Genomic DNA, 19,464 nt, shown 5'->3' with positions numbered 1-19,464 from the left:
TCACTCTTTATTATTTGTACTTCAATAGTTTGTCCCCAAGGACCCTGTTCTCTGAACAAGTCTGGATGAGGTGCCTCTCTTAAGTTTCCCTATAGCGTTTTGTGCATTTCACTTACCACACTGTTTTTGTGGTTTACTTGTTGAACTGCCTTTCTGCTTATCAATTCTAAATTCCTGGAATGGAGAAATATTCTCTGAATCCTTAATGCCAAGAGTACCTGGAGCATAATAAGTGCTTGCTAAGATGTTTGGAAAGGATAAATAACTGCGCAATTATCATTTAGAATTCTACTCACTATTCAGAATTCATCTCAAATTTCACCTCGCTATGTAAGTCCATCAGGATCCCCCAGTTGGAATTAATCATCCTTCTTCCTGCAGACCATGACTCCCCTTTAACCTCTCTAATGGGATGTTTTGTATTGCATTTTGTACATTTATTAGTTATGTATGTACCTACCATAAACATGAGTTACGTATCACCCTCCCAAGCTCCAGCATTGCCTTCTCTAGAAAGCTTTCCTTGAAACCTACCACCTAGGCAAAATCTCCTCTCCTGACCTCTCATAGCTCATAATATATTATGATATCGTATTCAAATGATTTATCATATTTAAATTTTAGTACTTAATGTGACCATCTTAAAGCCTACAAGGGAAATCTTTTTAACACCTATGCCCAGAAAAGTACTTGATTCAGTCATAATTAATGTTCAACTTACTAACTCGAATAATGATCCATTATTTTTGTACACCTCAGGGGATTGTCTAGAGCGATGAATGTAGAAGATAGGCAGTCAGTGTTTTATAAATGAATGAATGACTTAACATGGGTAAATTATTGATATAAATTCCATTTTTGTCTTTTAAGATGAATGAAATTCTCCAGACTATTCATTAGTTTAAGCATATTTTTCTGTATTCTCTGATTTAGGCTATATTTGTTCAATGTGATTGGCTCAATGTAAGATATCCAGTGCATTAGTTTTCTAATAAATTTTATATTTGAACTTAAATGAATGTATTACTAAATGCCTCAAAACCCTGGCCACTGTTTTTTTTAACCCTTTCTTCTTTTCGTTCTAAAAGTAGTATTACAGACAGAGGGAGGCGGCCTCTAGGATGAGTGGTATCCATATTCACCTACCTGGCTGCCAGAAATTGGAATCGTGGAATTGTTTTTTAACCCTGACCAGGATTTACAAATTGAAAATGTCATTGTAAATATGCAAATATTATGGAAATGTTCTTACTGATTAGGATAATTTTAAGAAACCTAATTATGTGTCTGGTCTACCCATCTGTGAGAGCAGTCAATCAATGAACTGGTTATCATATTTAGATTAAAAGCTATTAGAAAGGAATAATACCCTAAGAAAAAACATTAAGCTCAAGAAATGCTAAATGCTAATGTCAAGTGACACAGGGAACTACAGCAAATTTTGTCTTTGTTTAAAATCACAGAAGTTGCATGCAGATTATAAATAATAGCCATACCTCTCTCTAAGTCCTGGGGCTGTGGTTTCATGTACCCTATTGAAATGAACTAGAATTAAAACATTTAAAGTACTAGTGGAAATTTAGGTGTGCCTCCTTGGATTTATTATAAGGTTTGCTGAAATCCACTTTTATCATTGTAATACCAAAAGCAAGAATGAAGTCTCAGTATTTATGGTTTATTATAAGAGCTCATACCCAGAACTCACTGTCCTCTTTTTTTTTTTTTTCTTTTTTTAAGGGGCCACAACAACTGAGAAACATGCTTTTGTTTTCAATATTTACTATTTGCAGCAGCTGTTCTGTATTGGCTTTTCTCTTTGCTCTTTCCTTTAAAAAATATATCCTCTCAGCATTATATTTCTTTGTTTTGTTTTATATCAGCGCCATGACCTATGGGTTTTAATCAAAGATACTGGATGGCAGACAAAGTGTGCTATTCCTAAACTATGACTTGCTTGCCATTGGTATAAATCAATCATTGATGTATTTGTTTCCTTTATTTTTTTTTCAAGGAGTTGCAACAGTATCTTGCTAACCTGGCTGAACAGTGCAGTGCAGATAATAATGGTGTAGAACTCCCTGTTGTAATAATTCTTGATAATCTTCATCATGTGGGCTCTTTGAGTGATATCTTCAATGGTTTTCTCAACTGTAAATACAACAAATGGTATGCTTATGAAATATTTTGAGTGATGAAATATGAAAAAATGACTAGATTTGTTTCTTATGTCTTTATACCTTTTTAAACCTATGGTGGATGCCATGAATTTAAGAAGTCTTCATTAATATTAGAACATATTTCCAAAAAAAAAAATCCCTGTGCATTTCTTGAAACATCTATTTATTCATTCAACAATTACGTTCCAGGCAACTTTTATGGAAACATGATTTACTTGATGGCGTTAGCTTCTATGGATATGGATATGTGGAAGGTCTGGGAGACCAATGTCAATGACAGAATGTTTGGATCAAGGAAATTAAGAATTAAAATGAAGCTCTGAGCTCTAGTTTCACTTTTCCTCCATATCGAAGTTTAAATTCAACCTTCCATAAAGATAAATTTAACGTGTTCAGATATATCACCATTAAAGAGTCTAACTTTTAACTATTTACAATGAAAGTAAAGGTTGAAGTAGGGTATAAAAAATCTGAAAACCCACTAAAAATGGCCTCTAAAGGAAAGACATATAAGAGCAACCTAAATACTAGTTTTAATGGTGCAATATCCCAATTAATCTCTGCTAGAGATTTTTTATATGTTAAAAGTAGATCATTATAAGATCAGCTTTGAAACAAGAATACAAATTTTCTCATCATTAAGAAACTTTAAAATAGTGATGAAATAATGAAAGAGGAAAAATTAATGAATTTGATTATAATCATGAGAGTCACAAGATGTTAGAGGGAAATGAGATTACTGTGATTATTCCATCTAACCTTTTTATTTTATAGATGAGTAAACTCAGGCTCAGAAAGGTAAAATGATTCTCCTAGGATGCTAGAGCTGAAATTAGAAGCCCAAATCCAAATTTCCAGCTCAATGATCTTTGTTATTTTTCCACCTAACATTACAAAATTACCCTTTTAAAGCCTAATGTTAATTGGAATAATCCATATTTACCTACATGGTTTTTTAAGGCAATTTTAATAGACTAATCTCTTCTACCTTTAGCACATCAACGTATTTAATTTTATTTTCCAGTCCATATATTATTGGAACAATGAATCAGGGAGTTTCTTCATCACCAAATCTAGAGCTGCATCACAATTTCAGGTAAAGATAAATGGAATGCTTTGTCTTGTTTTGTTTTGTTGTATTGTCTCTTTCTGTTTGCTTTTGGTTAGTGTTTTTCCATTTGTACATTGACAGATCCTGCCAGTGGTGACCTGTGGTGTGAAAATAATTCTCACTTCTGACACTCTTTCTCAAGCAGACATTTTGTGATCTTCAACCTGTAATTGGAATTGTTTCTTTAAAAAAAAAAAGAAAGAAAGAAAGAAAGAAGGAAAGAAAGAGAAAAGAAAAAAGAAAGGAAGGGAAAGAAATGTTTGTCCTGCTCACTATGTCACCAGCTAAAGTAGAGCACTTTTCTTCAAAGTGTGAGGAATGTGAAGAGAGTTCCTATTTCAGGATTTGTGATTCTCCTACAGAAGAGTACTCAGCGTGTAGACTCCCACTCACTTCTGACGCACATGAGCTTTGCTTTAGCTTAAAAAGAAAAGTTATTTTGTATACCTCTAATGCTAAGAGATCTCCTAACCCCTTTGATCATTAAAATGAGCCACCAATTGACATAGGAACATTCTTTATTTATAGTGGAAAGAGAATACTGTGGACTTAAAACTTAATTTATTTAAAGATTTCTGGCTATATATATATAATTTTTTTTTTTTTTTTGTCTTTTTGTAGGTGGGTGCTATGCGCAAACCACACAGAACCAGTGAAAGGCTTTTTAGGTAGATACCTTCGAAGGAAATTGATAGAGATAGAGATTGAAAGGAATATACGCAATAATGACTTAGTCAAAATTATAGATTGGATTCCTAAGACATGGCATCATCTCAACAGTTTTTTGGAAACACACAGTTCTTCTGATGTTACCATTGGTGAGTTCCAAAACTGCAATATGCCATTTTCCAGGAACTAAGAGTACGTGGTAAGATGGCCAGATTGGATGGTAGAAAATAACAAGCAAAGCTAATTTTTTTCAGGCTCCCAAAGATTTAAGTTTTCTTTTTTCCTTCTGAAAGTTTGCCTTCTTCTAAGCTTTATATGTCTGATTAGATTCATTATGCCTGACAATTATGGTTTTCTAAGACTTGACTGAAATCCCATGAGTTTAATATAGCCAAATATTTAAAAATCAGATAACCATTTGAAATAAATTATATCTGTTTAAATTTCCTTTTTATGATAAAAAACAAATTTTAGTCAATGGTTCACATCAAATATAGTTATGAGAGAAGATTTTAGTTAAAGATAATTTAGGTGTTTTATGGATAACTGAGGTGTTTCATATTTTTCTTCAAGGCAAAACTGAATTAGTTCTCTTTGGTTGGCATAAAAATGTTTATTTTTCTAATCCTTCTTAAATTGCATGTATAAGGGGCACCTGGGTGGCTCAGTAGGTTAAGCCTCTGCCTTCGGCTCAGGTCATGATCTCAGGGTCCTGGGATCGAGCCCCACATCAAGCTCTCTGCTCAGCGGGGAGCCTGCTTTCCCCCCTCTCTTCTCTGCCTGCCTCTCTGCCTACTTGTGATCTCTGTCAAATAAATAAATAATATCTTTAAACAAAATTTAAAAAAAATGCATGTATAAAAGTCTCTTGCCTATTTTGCTGGATTATAAATATGTACTCACCAAAGATACAAGGTAAATGAAAAAGAAGAATTTGGTAATTGAGATCAGAAGACCAAAGCTGAGTCCCACTCTGCAAATAATAACATATTTTATATTTGTGAATTTAGTTCAGCACAGTTACATCATCTATAAAATGGGGCGGGTTGACTGGATTATGACCTTTAGGATTTCTCTTAACTCTAATAAGTTATGTTCTTATGTTAAGATTTTAGGGTAAAAGGAAGGGGAGTTCAGGAGATTGAGTCTTCAGAAAAACATACTTTGATAATAATCAAGATGGCTAAGATTGTAATTGTTTAAGAATCCTGCAAGATATGTTATTAATTCCCCCCAAATTATGTCTCGAATATTTGTGTGTTTAGGTTGTTACATGTAATTGTTCTCAAAATGGTTTGCTTCTTCTTAGGCCCCCGACTTTTCCTTCCTTGCCCTATGGATGTAGAAGGTTCTAGAGTGTGGTTCATGGATCTCTGGAACTATTCTTTGGTACCTTACATTCTGGAGGCAGTGAGAGAAGGTCTTCAGGTATAGTATTCAATATTCTTTACTGTTTAAAAACGAGCAAAATCATCCTTTAAGGCAAAAAACATTCTTTTCTCTGGGTATTTATACAGAAACTGAAGGCATGAACTATATAAACATATTGGTAAAGTTTTAAAGATCAACTAGTATGTAACTATTTATTGTGTATTCTGTTCTGAAAATAAATATGTGGGAGAAGGAGAAAACCTTTATTCTAACAACTACCCATTTAAGGCCAAACAAACTTATTGCCATTGGTAATAGCAATCAGTTGAAAGCCAGCTAATTGGACATTTCTGTATCTTATAAGACAGACATGTTAACACGGACCTTGATCATTTCTTCTCTTAACATATAGTTTGCAACAAGTAGTTTCTGCTTACTGGTTCCCTGTTTTTAGTATGTTTCATTGTTTGAAACCCTTTAACCTCACTTGTAGGATCCTTTACTATTTTGAGGGAATGCTCTGCATTCTAAGGCAATTGACTTTTTAAAATCTATGGCAGGTTGATTTAGCAGCATTCCTGCTGTTCCTCTCATCTACCTCATGTCATGAGGCCCTACGCTGTCTCTTCTACGTACTCTTAATGGAAAATTCAAAATACATCACTAATAAGAAAATGCTGTTTCTCAACAAAATTTACTCTCTCCTTAAATTGGATTTGGATTTCATGAAATTGTAGAATTGTAAACATCGAGGTTGACTCTTTAAGATTTTTACTTCATAATCATCCAACTTATTGTAAAGAATCTAATCTTTTCTACAACTCGGCCAAAGTTTAGGAAGTTTTTGCTTAGGCATCTCTATCCCTGATTATTGCAACTGCTACTAGAATTAAGATACACTTCTTGCTTTTCACATTTGTCCTCTGCAATAGTGTATTAGGTATTTACCCTTTAAAAAGTCAGTAGTGATCTATACTCCTTCCTGTCCTTTCCTTTGAGTGGCCCACTGTCCTCACCTAGGAGAGCAGAATGGCAGTATTTAGAACCATCAGGATGGTTCTGGTGAACACGATGAATAAATATTTGGAAGATGTGCTCAGAATCTTCAGAGATAATGATCCTAGAGCATGCTGTCTACTGGTTTTATTCCAGATTTAAGTAATACAGTTTCCTAGTTGAAGGATATGAGCCAGTCTAGCCCCAGTTGTTTGGTTCCAATAAAACAAAAGACTATACCAAAGGTTTATATTTTTTAAATATAACATCTCACTTTTCTGGGTTCCTCTGAAACTAAGGTGTGAGTTGAATCTCTCAATGTCAATCATTTTATACAAAAAAGAAATTTATGTGAAAGTTCATAATATGCTAGAAGTCATATTTTTAAAACCAATATTTAAATGAAAGTTCTCGTCATATAGTATCAGTATTAATAAGCTGTCATCCAAGTTTTTATATATAAAATCCCTTTATTTTCCATGCGTTTGCTAATACAGATAAAGAAAAAGAAGACTTCATAAACTCAAAAATAGCAATACCTAACACTGCTTAGCTTCCTTAAGTCTAATTTTTAAAAACTGCTTCAGTTCTTTTTTAAAAAATATTTAAATCAATATTATTTTTAAAACACTATCCAGAGAATTAGAATTTTATACAGCTTCCATTTAGGCAAAAGTATAACCCTTAGAGTTCTCCCAGTTTCCCAGACTAAAACTAAGAGATATTTCAAAATTATTTTTGAAGAGGGGGAAAAAATGTCTCATTTCTCTTTGTGGTTCTAGATGTTTAGTAGTAGGTTAGTGTAAATGCTGAATCAACCATAATGTGTAGGGAATGTAGGGGGGAAGCCCAGTACCCAGGAGATATAAGAAAAATAGGTAGACATTTCTCATTGCTACAAGGATGTGCTCAGCCATAAGCCCATTGGCAGATGATATTCCTGGGGTGGTCCATATATGTTTTCTGTAAGAAAAGGAAGAAAAGGAATCATGTGTGTTATGAACAATTCCCTTGGATCTACTGGTAACAAAGAACCTTGAATTGGAGCAAGAGGTGAAAAAACAAAGTCTTCTTGCAAAGATGAAACTCTGAGTTGAGTGGAATAGAAAAATCTCTTTTCAAATGTGTGCTCTGATGAGGAACCATAGGGAATGCTCTCTGCCAGATGTTCTAGTTGGAAAAAAACACTGGTGATAAAATGGATTCTGATTTTTATTCTGATGATTCTACCTTTATCAAAATGGCAACAGCATATTATTCTATTTATTTAAATAGAATATCATATTATTCTAATTATTTAAATATTTAATATTTTATAATTTTATAATATTTTAATATTTAAATCTTCTTTCAATTATTTTTCTATAATATCTGTTTTACACTGAAATTTAGTATTGGACCTATTTAGCATTTTATTGGTCACCTCCAATTTTGCTATCTTGTATGATTCTTTAAAAGGCTGGCATCAGTTGATTCTAGGCCTTCATATTTTTTGTGTAACATTTACTTTCCAAGAATGACACTTTTTCCTTCACTTAGCTTAAGTTGTATGGCAAACTCTGTCTTTAGCTTTATAAAGTAGGTTTTTAACAGAAAAACATTTGCTTCAAAACTCTCGCTAGCCATAAAAACTATATATCTATTATATAGGGATAGTGATTGCTACTCCTGCCTTCATCTCCCAAGGGATACGCAGATATCAGGACCTGGCCTGGTTGCTTGCTTGCTCGCTTGCTTGCTCTCTCTTTGTCTCTTTCTTTCTTTCTCTTTTTCTCAAGGCAAGGCTGACACAACCTCATACAGTTCCTCTGGGAGAAACCCGAAAGATAACTCCAAGGCAATTCATGTGCCTTCTGTGGTATCAGGATCCACCATTTTGCTTTTGATCACTGAACCACAGTAGGGCATGTAGAACACCTCCCAGTGTGCTGAGACCATATATACCCCTGGTAACCAGGCTTGTAGGAGGGAGGGAGGAGCAGGTCAAGGCAGGGGAGGAAGGACATCAAAGACCTAGTTTGCCCATGTTACTGCCTTCTTTCCTTCGTTTTAGCTTTTCTCTCTGCCCCCCTGAAGCCTGGTACTTGTTTATAAAGTCCATTCCACCTCTGTTTCTGCAGTGTGCCCTTCCTAATTAAAAATTTTTAACATGTCTTACATTCATCTTCTCCCCTTTCCTCCACTACCAGTACATGAGCCATTATCATCTCTTTCTTACTGACTCTTTGTTTCTTTTGGGGTCCTGACAACATGAATGCTTTCATTTCCCATTTTCTTCTTCTTTTACTGTTGGCCTTATAAATAAACATCTAAAAAAGAGTTTCTACAGGAACCATTGAGATTCTTAGAGGAAATTAATCCAGAGAAAATGATTATCAGGGAAATTATTTTTATTTCCAAAGAAAATTGGAGTAGAGTGAGGTTGAAAAAGAGAAAGTCTCTTATTGTATTTATCATCTTTGCAAAGTGCACTTTAGTAGAGAACTCTATTTAGTGCCTAGCATAGCTTTCTTCAATTCTCCATCACTGGAACTTTACTTCCTCAACTGTGAGTTTTCTTTTGGTTTATAAAATCACTAATAAAGATAAATATGGGCAGTGATTTCTATATGCATTTAAAATAAATCCCCTTTGTACTCTCTCCCAAATGCTATCTATCCCAGATGTTCATCTTTATTTTATCTCTCCTTCAAGTTTAAAGAGAGTTAGGTGGATAGGCATATATTTACAATCTGGAAAATTGTATATGGACACAATTCTCTTGAAATTGCCATAAGAACTCAGTGTGCGAAAGAATCAATTAGTGGTCACCTGTTTTACTGAGTAGGAATGTGTTTGATATGTATTAAGTATGTGATCATTTTGTAGATGTATGGGAAACGGGCACCTTGGGAAGACCCCTCAAAGTGGGTGCTTGACACATACCCATGGAGCTCAGCATCTCTGCCTCAGGATGGTCCAGCATTACTTCAGTTGAGACCAGAAGATGTTGGGTATGAGGGCTGCATATCCACTAAGGAAGCCACAACCTCAAAGCACATTCCACAAAGTGACACAGAAGGGGATCCTCTGGTAAGAAGCTGATGTGTGATTCTTCTAATATAATCTTAACTACAGTGTGTGGTCATCAATATTTAGTCATTTGTATCAAAGATACTAGTTATCTTAGGTGGTATTTGGGACTGCTCTGATACAGGTATTCTGTTTTTAACTCTTTTTCCTTTGGCTTATTTTCCTTAGGTGAAATTCTTAAAATGAAAGACCAAACTTGTATGCTTAATAGTCAAGAAACACTAAAACCAGGCTGAACTCTGTGACCATAATTTTTATTTTATTATGCAGAAGATTATGTAAATTAATAAGTCTTTAACATTACATGACTCAATTCACTAGGTATTTAAGAGAAAACCGAATTTTGTTCTTAATATAATATTTTACATATATCAACTAATCAATTAGTCTTTTGTTGCCTACAGTTGAGAAGACTAAACTGACTTGGAAATCAAAGGGAAGTTATTCCCCCTGATTCTCCCTGTCTTTCTTAATTTGTAGTTCTATATGGTTTAATAAAGGTCAGTAAAACTCCAAACTATGAGTACTCTGAGAATATTAAGTAAGTAGTATTATTAGGAAAAAGATTTTATTTTTCATGTTTTTTTTCATGTTTATAGATGAATTTGTATAGATTGGTGTCAGGTGTAATGCATTTATTAGCTTACCATTCTATGGTTACAGAAATCACTGGACCTGTACAATCAATACAGAAAAAAAATACTGAAATAAAGGCCATTATGTTATTTAAAACAGAAAAGGAAATTATTAAAAATCATAACCTATGACTATACCCAAGAACATAAAGTGATTTGGTATTTTTTGGAATATTAGTATACTCCCAACCCGACATATATACATTGTCATCTCAGCTGACCAGTCTTAATATTTTGGTGGTTACATGTGAACAAGATGATAGATTTTTTGAGATCTTTTCCAGGGCAAAACACACGCACACATATGCAGGCAGAAAATTGTGCATACTATTTCAAAGGGTTCCCTAGAGTCATGGAAATATTTACAAAGGTCTGCTTAGAGTCCAGAGAACTCATATAGGACTTCCGTATTGAACTTTGCTCTAGACCATAAAATCCTTAAGGGCCTGGATCTTTCTTTTTCTAACAGGTAGTTGGCCCTTTAGCTCATACATAACTTGAAATCAACAGTAATGAAGGAATTGGTTTAGATGCAGCATAATTGTGAGCAAATACTAATCAATTGCCTATATAATGGTTCATATTTAAGAGAAAATATTAACTTTAGGATACAAGTATGGATTATTACATCTGAATTTTATAAACTCTAGTCTTGCCTTTGTCTGTTGATATACTGTGTCTGTTCCAGGTAAGGAGAAGCTTTATAGAGTTTGTTTTGAAAAATTAAATTGTCGAGTAAGGGACCCTTACGGGAGGCCCTCAACTTCCCAGTTCCAATCAGCTAAACCCATCTAGCACTCTTCCCTGGCTCTGAATGCTCTTGTCTTCTAGTACGGAAAAGAGATCCAGAGTCTCCCATACTGAGTAAAAATTGGGGTTAAAAAACCTGATTCTTAAATGGCTGCTCAACTAAACATCTTAAGAAACAGGAGATTATGGTGTGCTAAATAGCAAAAGACTTATCATCTAAAAGTAAATCTTTGGATCAGGCACCTTCTGATAAGAAAATAAATATTCTATCTGCTTTTATTTTGTTATAGTTCTATAATTACTGGCATCGAGTAAAAATATATTTGCAGTCCAATCTAAATAAAAAATATTTGGAAAAAATCCACTATTTAATGTCAGAAATATGTTGGATATGAACAAGTTTTTGGTGTATCTCACAGTATTTTATTCCTCATCAACAAACACATTCATTCTTTCAACAAGTATTAATAAATATATCCTCAGGGCTAAGACTTGGTAGATAAATAAAAAAGATAAATAAAATATCATTTTTGGTCTCAAGAAGCTCACAGTTCATTACTGGAAAGAGACATCTACCTATATAAATTACAGTAAAATAATGGTAGAGTCACATGCTAGATAAAGTTGTGAGTCCACTGAGGAAGTGATTAGGAAAAAGCTTTATAAAGGAGGAGACTCTTAAGCTGCGTCTAGAAGGAAGAACAGTTGTTCCATCATGTGATTGGATGGAGAACATCCAAAATTAAGGAAGCAGCAGGTGAATTTAGAACACTGTAATAAAAATGAATATGAATAAATATGCTATCTGCAGATTGATGGGATTAGAACAAAAAGGGCAAGAAAAATTAGAACTACAAAAGTATGCAAGAAGAATTAGAGCTACAAAAGTCTGCCAAGGCTTGTTTATCTTTGTAGGAAGTTAAAATTTTATCACACAGATAATGAAGAGCTATCAAAGGTGTTTGGGCAGGGGACTTATGTTAGCTGGATTTGCAGGTTATAAAGATCTCTTTGGTAACAGAGCAGAAGACGAATTAAAGAAGAGAGGATAGAGGCTAGGAGCCCAGCGGATTGGTAATAGCAGAGGTGATAAGGACCTGAGCAACGTGTTACAAATGATAGACATTATATTTATGATTACGAATGTGGGGAAAGCAGAGGAGAAGAGAGGAAGAACATTCTTTTGCAGAGAATAATGATCTATCCCAGTGATTATTGGATCATATTTGTAACCTTGTCCCCTCTTGTAATCCCCTTTAACTTGAATGCACAAAGCAACACTATGAGAAGGCAAATTAAATCCCATGTGTACATTTATTATGAATCTAAGACTTGGAACTTATTCTAATAACGTGTATTTACTATATGGCACCATTTTAAAAAAATCAAGACTTTAATGACGCTTCTATTACACCATAAAACTTTTACAGCATTCAGCATTCAAGTGATTTCAAATATTTGACTGAGGTTAGAATCATAACCCTTTAAATAGACCTCATTTACAATTTCTACTCTTAGTAAATCAGGAGGACACAACACACAATGGTGTTTTACAAATTATCTTCACCCAAATGCTTGAACATAAAGCCAGTGACTAATGATGGAGGAACTGACATCAGAAAGTAGGGAGGCAATATGAATATTCTTGGGGGGGGGAGGGTGAGAGACAGAGAGAGAGGGATAAGAAGAGAGAGAAAGTACATGTTTATGGAGACATTTGGCTTTTGCTTTATTGGGTTTGAGAGGCTGTCACTAGCTACTTTCATTTCATATCTGTATATAGCTGATTTAATAAATTCAGGGAGTTAGCCTAACAATTACATTGGGAAAATGTTGTCCTGAAGAATATTAAAATGACTTTAAAATACGCTATCACTGTAGCCTCTGTCAGAAAGGCATGCTTGCTAAAATTGTTAATCATCATCTATCATCTATTTCACAAGCATTTATTGAACATGCATTTTACACAGAACACACAAGTGTCCATAGCCTAACATATGTCTAAGGAGTCCTTTTTTTAGATTTCTCTTTTTTTATTGGATCAGATTCTCCAGTCCTCTAATTTGGGAAAGAAAAAAAAAGGAAAAACTTGGATTACTTTATAAAACAATAAAATGACTATGCATTAAACAATATAAAGATTAGGACCACTTCTAGAAACCCTCGACAAGAAAACAAGTCTTACTTCTTTCATGAAGACCCGTGCCAGTTTTCCTGCACTTTCTAATAAAATCATTGAACAGGTTATCCACAATTTGCTTTTAAGCAATCTTTCCTTTTTCCTCTAACAGTGGATCTGCAGATCTATCAAAAGCCAGCAAGCTGGCTGCCTTTTATTTTGTAGTACATGGAAACGCTGTCTTTCTCCCCAGGTGCTTTCAGGCGTATGTCCCTTTTTCTGAAACAAACATTACCATTGTCCTATCAACGGGGAAACCCGAGACAGCTGCTATTGTTCCAGAAGGTGGCTTTTGTTTTCAGTGATAGATCAATCATATTTTAGCCAGAAATTCAACAACAACAGAAACTTGACAGTGATCCTCTCCCTCTCCCTCTTCAAACACTCATGGTCGGCTTCATTCAGTCACCCCTTTCGAGGTCAGCCCCTAAACAGCAGATGGTGCGTTTGTGTGCAGCAGCTGGCGTCATTCCACTCCATCCCCTCCTTCTCTCGCGGGAGCGTGTGCACGCGCTCGCGTGCGCGTCTGTGTGTGTATGAACATCCACGACTTTCACTTGCCATTCAATGCTTTCTGCTTCTCCGCGCCAAAAAGCCGAGAAGCTTGGCGTGCTCTCCAGCAACGAGCCCAGATGTCCAGCTGTGATACAGTTTCTTTCCCAGTCTCCCTGCTGGAGCCATATTCATTCACAACCCCAAATAAAAGGGCTATCTAGAGGCCCTGTTTGGTCCTTATGGTTTGGTGTCGTAGCCGTGTTCGGGAAGAACCGGGATAGGAGCCGGAGGCGACTCATACAGACCTGACATTGTTTTCCCGTCTCCCTCGGATGGGATGAGGCGCGCTGCCTCCGTGTGGCTCCGGGCCGTGTGTTTTATGGGGCTGGCTCGCTCACTGCATCACTGCCTACATCGATGTCTCTTTTTCTTTCTTCAGATGAATATGCTAATGAAACTCCAAGAAGCAGCCAATTACTCGGGCACACAAAGCTGTGACAGCGATAGCACCAGCCACCATGACGACATTTTAGATTCATCTCTTGAATCTACTCTCTAGGGGGTGAAAGAAGTTAGGGGAAGAGAGGATGCTTTTGCTAAAGGTTTAACGAGTAAGGAAGGTATTTTCACGAAACCACTGCCAGTATGAAAGCACCCTGTCAAGGGCCCTGACCCAGAGTCGTGGTCTCCGAGGAGCAGAGCGAAGTCTGAACCGCCAAGATGCTCGACTGAAACGGAAGCTTAACTTTATTTTATTTCTAGGCATTTTTTTATATCCGTGGAGTGGTGTCCGGCTCCATTACTCAACTGGAAAGGACCCTAAGGACAGGGCAACTGAATAGATTGCACATGGGGTAGCCAAACTGGACTTTCTGTTTTTTCCTCTTTAAAAGTTTACAATGCAGCCCTTTCTTTGTCCCTTCCTTTCGTTTCCTCGGAGGGGGCCCGTCCTCCCCCGAGCGGGGCCCCTTCTTCTCCGTCCAGCCTCCCTCGTGCCACATGGTGCTGGTCACAGGGCTCCAGCAGCGTTTGTGCTGTGCGCTCACCCCAGTCCCAAACGAAGCCAAGAGGCCAGTCCTCCGTCAGCACAAGCGGAATCGCGCCACCGCCCGGCAGACGCGAGCACGGCAAGCTGGAGACGTGCCAATGTCATTCTTAACTGCCACGTTCACACGATGTGCTCCGCCAACTTTCTCGTGTATGAGTCACAGGTTTTATAAGGTTGTTTTTACCACAGGTTTTATAAGGTTGTTTTAAACCACCTGCCCACTCCCTTAACAAGAGTTTTATACCAATTATTAGTCAACACTGACAAAAGGCTTTCTTAGGGCTTTATTCGTTGGAGCCTTTTCAGTGAAAGAAGGAACATTTCCTATGGTGCTGTCTCACTGCCTTAAAACAGATTTCTATGACAGTTTAACAGTTGGTTTAAATCCTAAACCATTGGTAATCTCCACTGTCTTTTCATTTATAACCAAGCAACACAAGTTAACACAGTAGCCTCACCTCTAGATATCTGTTTCAGTTTTTGGGGTTTGGGGGTTCTTTTTTTTTTTTTTTTTTTTGAAGAATTGGACAAGAGAAAAAAAAATCAGTATTTTTGCTTTGGGAATAGATCGCCTCTCCTCCAAAATGTTCAAGTTAACCCAGAAACCCTCTTTGACCGTCACTTCAAAGCGAAGACATGTGGCTCACCTCCATCCAGTTCTAGGCAAAAGAGTTGTAGAAGGAGGGAGAATGGGAATTCTTACCCAGCAGAGCTGGAAGCACTCGTTGCAACATGAGCACAACTATTTGGCTTTTCCTCCCCTACTCTTTTTATTCTTGTTCTTCCTAGTCCTCTTAGTTTTGAGCATGTTGTTTTGATTACTATCGTTGTACATGAGAAATTCAGCATTAAAGAACACTGAAGCAGTGAAGTCACTGTGGAAGCAGAAGCGTTTATACTGTAAAAGAAGGTTAGATTTGCACAGTCTACTGGGTAGGTATTGTAAATAATCATTTAAAAATCTTGCACAAATTGAAACAAACACACACACACACAAATGTACTTTAATCCTGTTGGTGTTAAGAGGTGTTTCACTTGCTGAGATTTCCTGTACATTGCAAACAAATACAGAATGCAAACCCTCAAAGCTGTTATTATCTGGTGTGTTTGTCCTGTATTTACAGTGGTTATGATGATGCAGGAGCTATCAGTGCTAGAGTGAGCATGCTTCAAAACTGTACATGAAGCCAATACATTTTTGGAAAAGTAAAAATGTCCGGAAGTGCATCTGTTGTGGCAGGCTTTAAAGAGCGTGCATGAAAACCAGTTGGGATCATGGGAGAAGTTACCACCACACACAAGGGGACGGGGTTTTGAGTTTTCCGAACCGAAGGGCTAGGCCATGCTGTAGACTTGCTCTAGGCGCGCGAAGATGGGTTGCTTTCAGGATGTGCCATTGGTGCTACTCTCTGTGACCACCTGTGGGTCAGTTGCTAGAGAACAACAACAACACGAGACCTCTGAGCCCTTTTCAGAGTGTCGCTAAGTCTATAGGTCCTACACGGTGCTATTGCCCCAAGGGAAAACTGAACTGAATTTATGCACATAGAATTGTCACCCTGACTTTGAAGCCTCAAACATGGATCAGAGCTGTCGTAAAACATCAGTATATGTAGCTGGATGAGTGACTAGTTGCCCTTGTATGATACGTGATCTAAAAGAAATTGCTAACCTTTCCCTGTCATTTTGAGAAACACAGTCCAAACATGATCATAAACACAAATTCCTGCAATACATCCCAGTAGGTTCACCTAGTTTACAACTTAAACTAGTTTGTGAAACATTTGTCTGTATACATTTTATATTTTGTACATTTTTGATGTAACATATCATGTAAATAGGCAGAAACAGTGAAATAAATCATCTGAAAAGTTTTGTAGTCTTTGTAAAGCCCCAATAATAAGTACTTGGTGTCAATGGACTTAACTGGATGATGTATTTTCTATTGGTTTATTGTTCCTCTAGCTTGTAAACCAGCTTGCATATATTTTTTTGCAAATGTGCACCCTGTATCTGTCTAAATTATTACTTTGCCATTAAAGTGGAATTATTTATTGACAACAAGGTGTGGTATCTATATATGGAGAAAAACTGAATAATCGTGCACCAAAAGTGTCAAGCCTTAAAATGTTGCTTGTACTTTTTTTTTTTTTTTTAAGATTTTATTCATTTGACAGATCACAAGCAGGCAGAGAGGCAGGAAGAGAGAGAGGGAAGCAGGCTACCCACTGAGCAGAAAGCCCGATGCGGGCCCGATCCCAGCCCGATCCCAGGACGCTGAGACCATGACCTGAGCCAAAGGCAGAGGCTTTAACCCATTGAGCCACCCAGGCGCCCCTTGTTTGTACTATTAATGTGCCATCAGTAGGGATGTGTGTAAATGTTTCTTTTATATACCTTAGAGAGAGGGCCACATAGCTTTGAGTAAATAAATTAACTAAAGGCCCAAGATACACTTTTTAATGAAGTTTATTCAGTGAATATTTTTAGAAAACTCTCACTAGTCTATCTAAATGCTTGACTATAAAATAAAAGTTAATATAAAATTAAAAATTGATATTATTAAATCAACTTATTAAGTGTTTCTTTGCTTATATTTCACTAAATCCTCTACTAAACTTTTAGTTCTAAAAGATTATGTTAAAGCTGAATAATTTTTTTGGTGGTGCTTAACTTTTAAACAGAGATTAGAAAAAGAAAACTCCCTGTAAAATCAGACTTTTAAAAGAAATATCTTGAGTTCCAACCCCAGTGATAAGAATGTACATTTGGATGATACATGTTGGGTTTTGGTTTTTAAAACAGGAGAACTTTTGAATTAGGACAGTTGTAGAGGGGGAAGGCATTAGTTAAAATGGGTCAATCATCCAAAATTGATGCATTCATTTCTTCATTTCACAGTTTGGGAAATGAAGGAAATTTCCACCTTTCATCCTAACCAGGTAAGCACTGAATTAATACAAAACTTGAATACAATTTTGACACATGCACTATAGGAATCCCGCTGTCATTCTTATATGTGTGATGTTGGCCCATTTACCCACATTCTGGATGCCTCCGTTTCTCACCTATAAAATACTGATAGTAATAGTATCCCCCCTCTCACAGATTACCATGATGATCAAGTAAGTTATTACATCCAAATGCCTGGAACGGTGCCCAACATTTACATAGCCCTCCATAGATATAGCTGCTTTTACAACTATTATTATAAACTAATAATTATAAAATATGTATTAGACTATTTTGAAACATTGAGAACAATGTGTGAAGCATTTCAACTTACTAAAATTTTTTTAAAAGAATTTATCTTTTAATTCCCTCATTTTAAAAATGGAGTTTATAGTAAGCGTATCTACCTATAGGGATGCTGGGGGATTAGGTTTGCATCTATAAAGCATTTAAAACAATGCCTACTCAGGAAAATTTGAACAAATATTAGCTGCCGCAATGACACTGTCATTATAATAAGTTAATTATATCAGTAGTATAACACATATTCTCAGGATTCAATTTGTAAGTACATCCAATGTAATATCTTAGTCTTGCTAAAAGTACGTCTTTCATCCAGTTTTCTCATCTGTAAAATGGGATAATTATAGTACCTCTTCATAAGATTGTATTCAGAAACTGATAGAATTGATGATCAAATGGATTATATTTGAATCTGGAGAAATTCAGATACTTTTATTTCAGCCTTTTGGATTTTCACATTTTAAAAACGCGTACATTTTTGTAAGAAATACGCTGCCTTAAAAACTGTTAATGCTATGCCTTTGATAAGCTAAGATGTTTTAAAAGAAGCTTCAATTGTGTTTTGGTTTTTTGGATGGCGGGAGGCACTAACAGATAAAATATTGCATTTCTGAATGCAATATTATTTTTAATTTGTTGGAAATGATCTGGATAATGATGTGGAGGATCTCCTCATGAAGCATCCATTATCTCTTATTTATGCAGACACTCATCAATAAGAGCATATTCATAATTAAACATAGTACATTTTGAACTATAATCTTATTAGAGGAAAAATGAAAGTTCTCAAGTTGTTTTCCATGAAATTGTAAAAAATAACAATAAACCTTTGTTACTGGACTTTCAACAATTGACCTTCTATTCTAGAAGAGCACAGTATTGAGTTGAAGTTGATGAACAACTGAGTAAATAATTTTTTACATTCATTACATGTTAAAATGAAAACCCTGTCGATATCTTGGGTTATATTAATTGCAGTATATAATTAATTTACCTGATTCTCTTTACTTTTTCTGCTGTGACTGCTAGAAAATTTACATTAAATCTGTTGCTATATTGGTCACCCACGTATTGGATAACATATCCTAGAAAAACTGGTCACTATAAAATGTAAATATGATCACCCCCCTATCTTTTTTATATCTTGTGTTTATGAGTAAGATCCAAATATCAAAGAACAATCCCTTGCTTGATCTCGATTTTGCTTATCCCTTGGTTTTCTTTTTCACCACATCCAGTGCCCCCATTTTGGTTGTGTTCTGTATGATGTTAACCTAATTATAGACCTAGAAGGAATTCTTGAGGCAATAACAACAACTTTCTAGACAATTTAGCTATGAGCACATGTCAGAGGTTTATTATAACCTTCCTGCGTGGGAAAAACCTCTAGTGGGCCAATTTAAAAGTTTCTCTCCTAGTAGAGGCATTTATAGACTATATAAATTAGACAAAAAATACTCAGTTTCAAGGTCTGCACACTTGTGGCTGTCAGATGGATGTATGAGTGATTGGTCTCCCAAGACCAATATTGATCCCATAAATAATTAAACAATTATCAGAGTTCTAATTTATTCAAGTAAGGAGATTACTAATTATACCAAAGCAATAAGGTTTTATCCCAGACCAGGTTTGAAATAATATTTCTTTTACAGTAATTTACTTCCTTTCACCCCAAGGCCCTTACACATTCTCGAATGCTATTACCT

The 19,464-nt window shown here is 35.8% G+C and overlaps 1 protein-coding gene across 1 annotated transcript in view; it reads left to right on the top strand.

Moving 5' to 3' along the window:
* NAV3 (neuron navigator 3) overlaps positions 1-14,014 on the top strand; it is a gene marked incomplete at its 3' end in the record, with an annotated part of 387,672 nt that extends 373,658 nt beyond the window's left edge. Inside the window, exons 34-39 of the mRNA XM_080811183.1 lie at positions 2,012-2,166; positions 3,202-3,273; positions 3,910-4,106; positions 5,267-5,385; positions 9,193-9,396; positions 13,895-14,014. Coding sequence (XP_080667309.1) covers positions 2,012-2,166; positions 3,202-3,273; positions 3,910-4,106; positions 5,267-5,385; positions 9,193-9,396; positions 13,895-14,014 — 867 coding nt within the window. The remainder of the gene's footprint in view (positions 1-2,011; positions 2,167-3,201; positions 3,274-3,909; positions 4,107-5,266; positions 5,386-9,192; positions 9,397-13,894) is intronic.
* Between the last annotated feature and the right edge of the window lie 5,450 nt (positions 14,015-19,464).

The sequence above is a fragment of the Martes martes genome (genome assembly GCF_963455335.1).
Source record: "Martes martes genome assembly, chromosome: 8".
Classification (NCBI taxonomy): domain Eukaryota; kingdom Metazoa; phylum Chordata; class Mammalia; order Carnivora; family Mustelidae; genus Martes; species Martes martes.
This window is presented reverse-complemented; position numbering and strand designations above follow the sequence as displayed.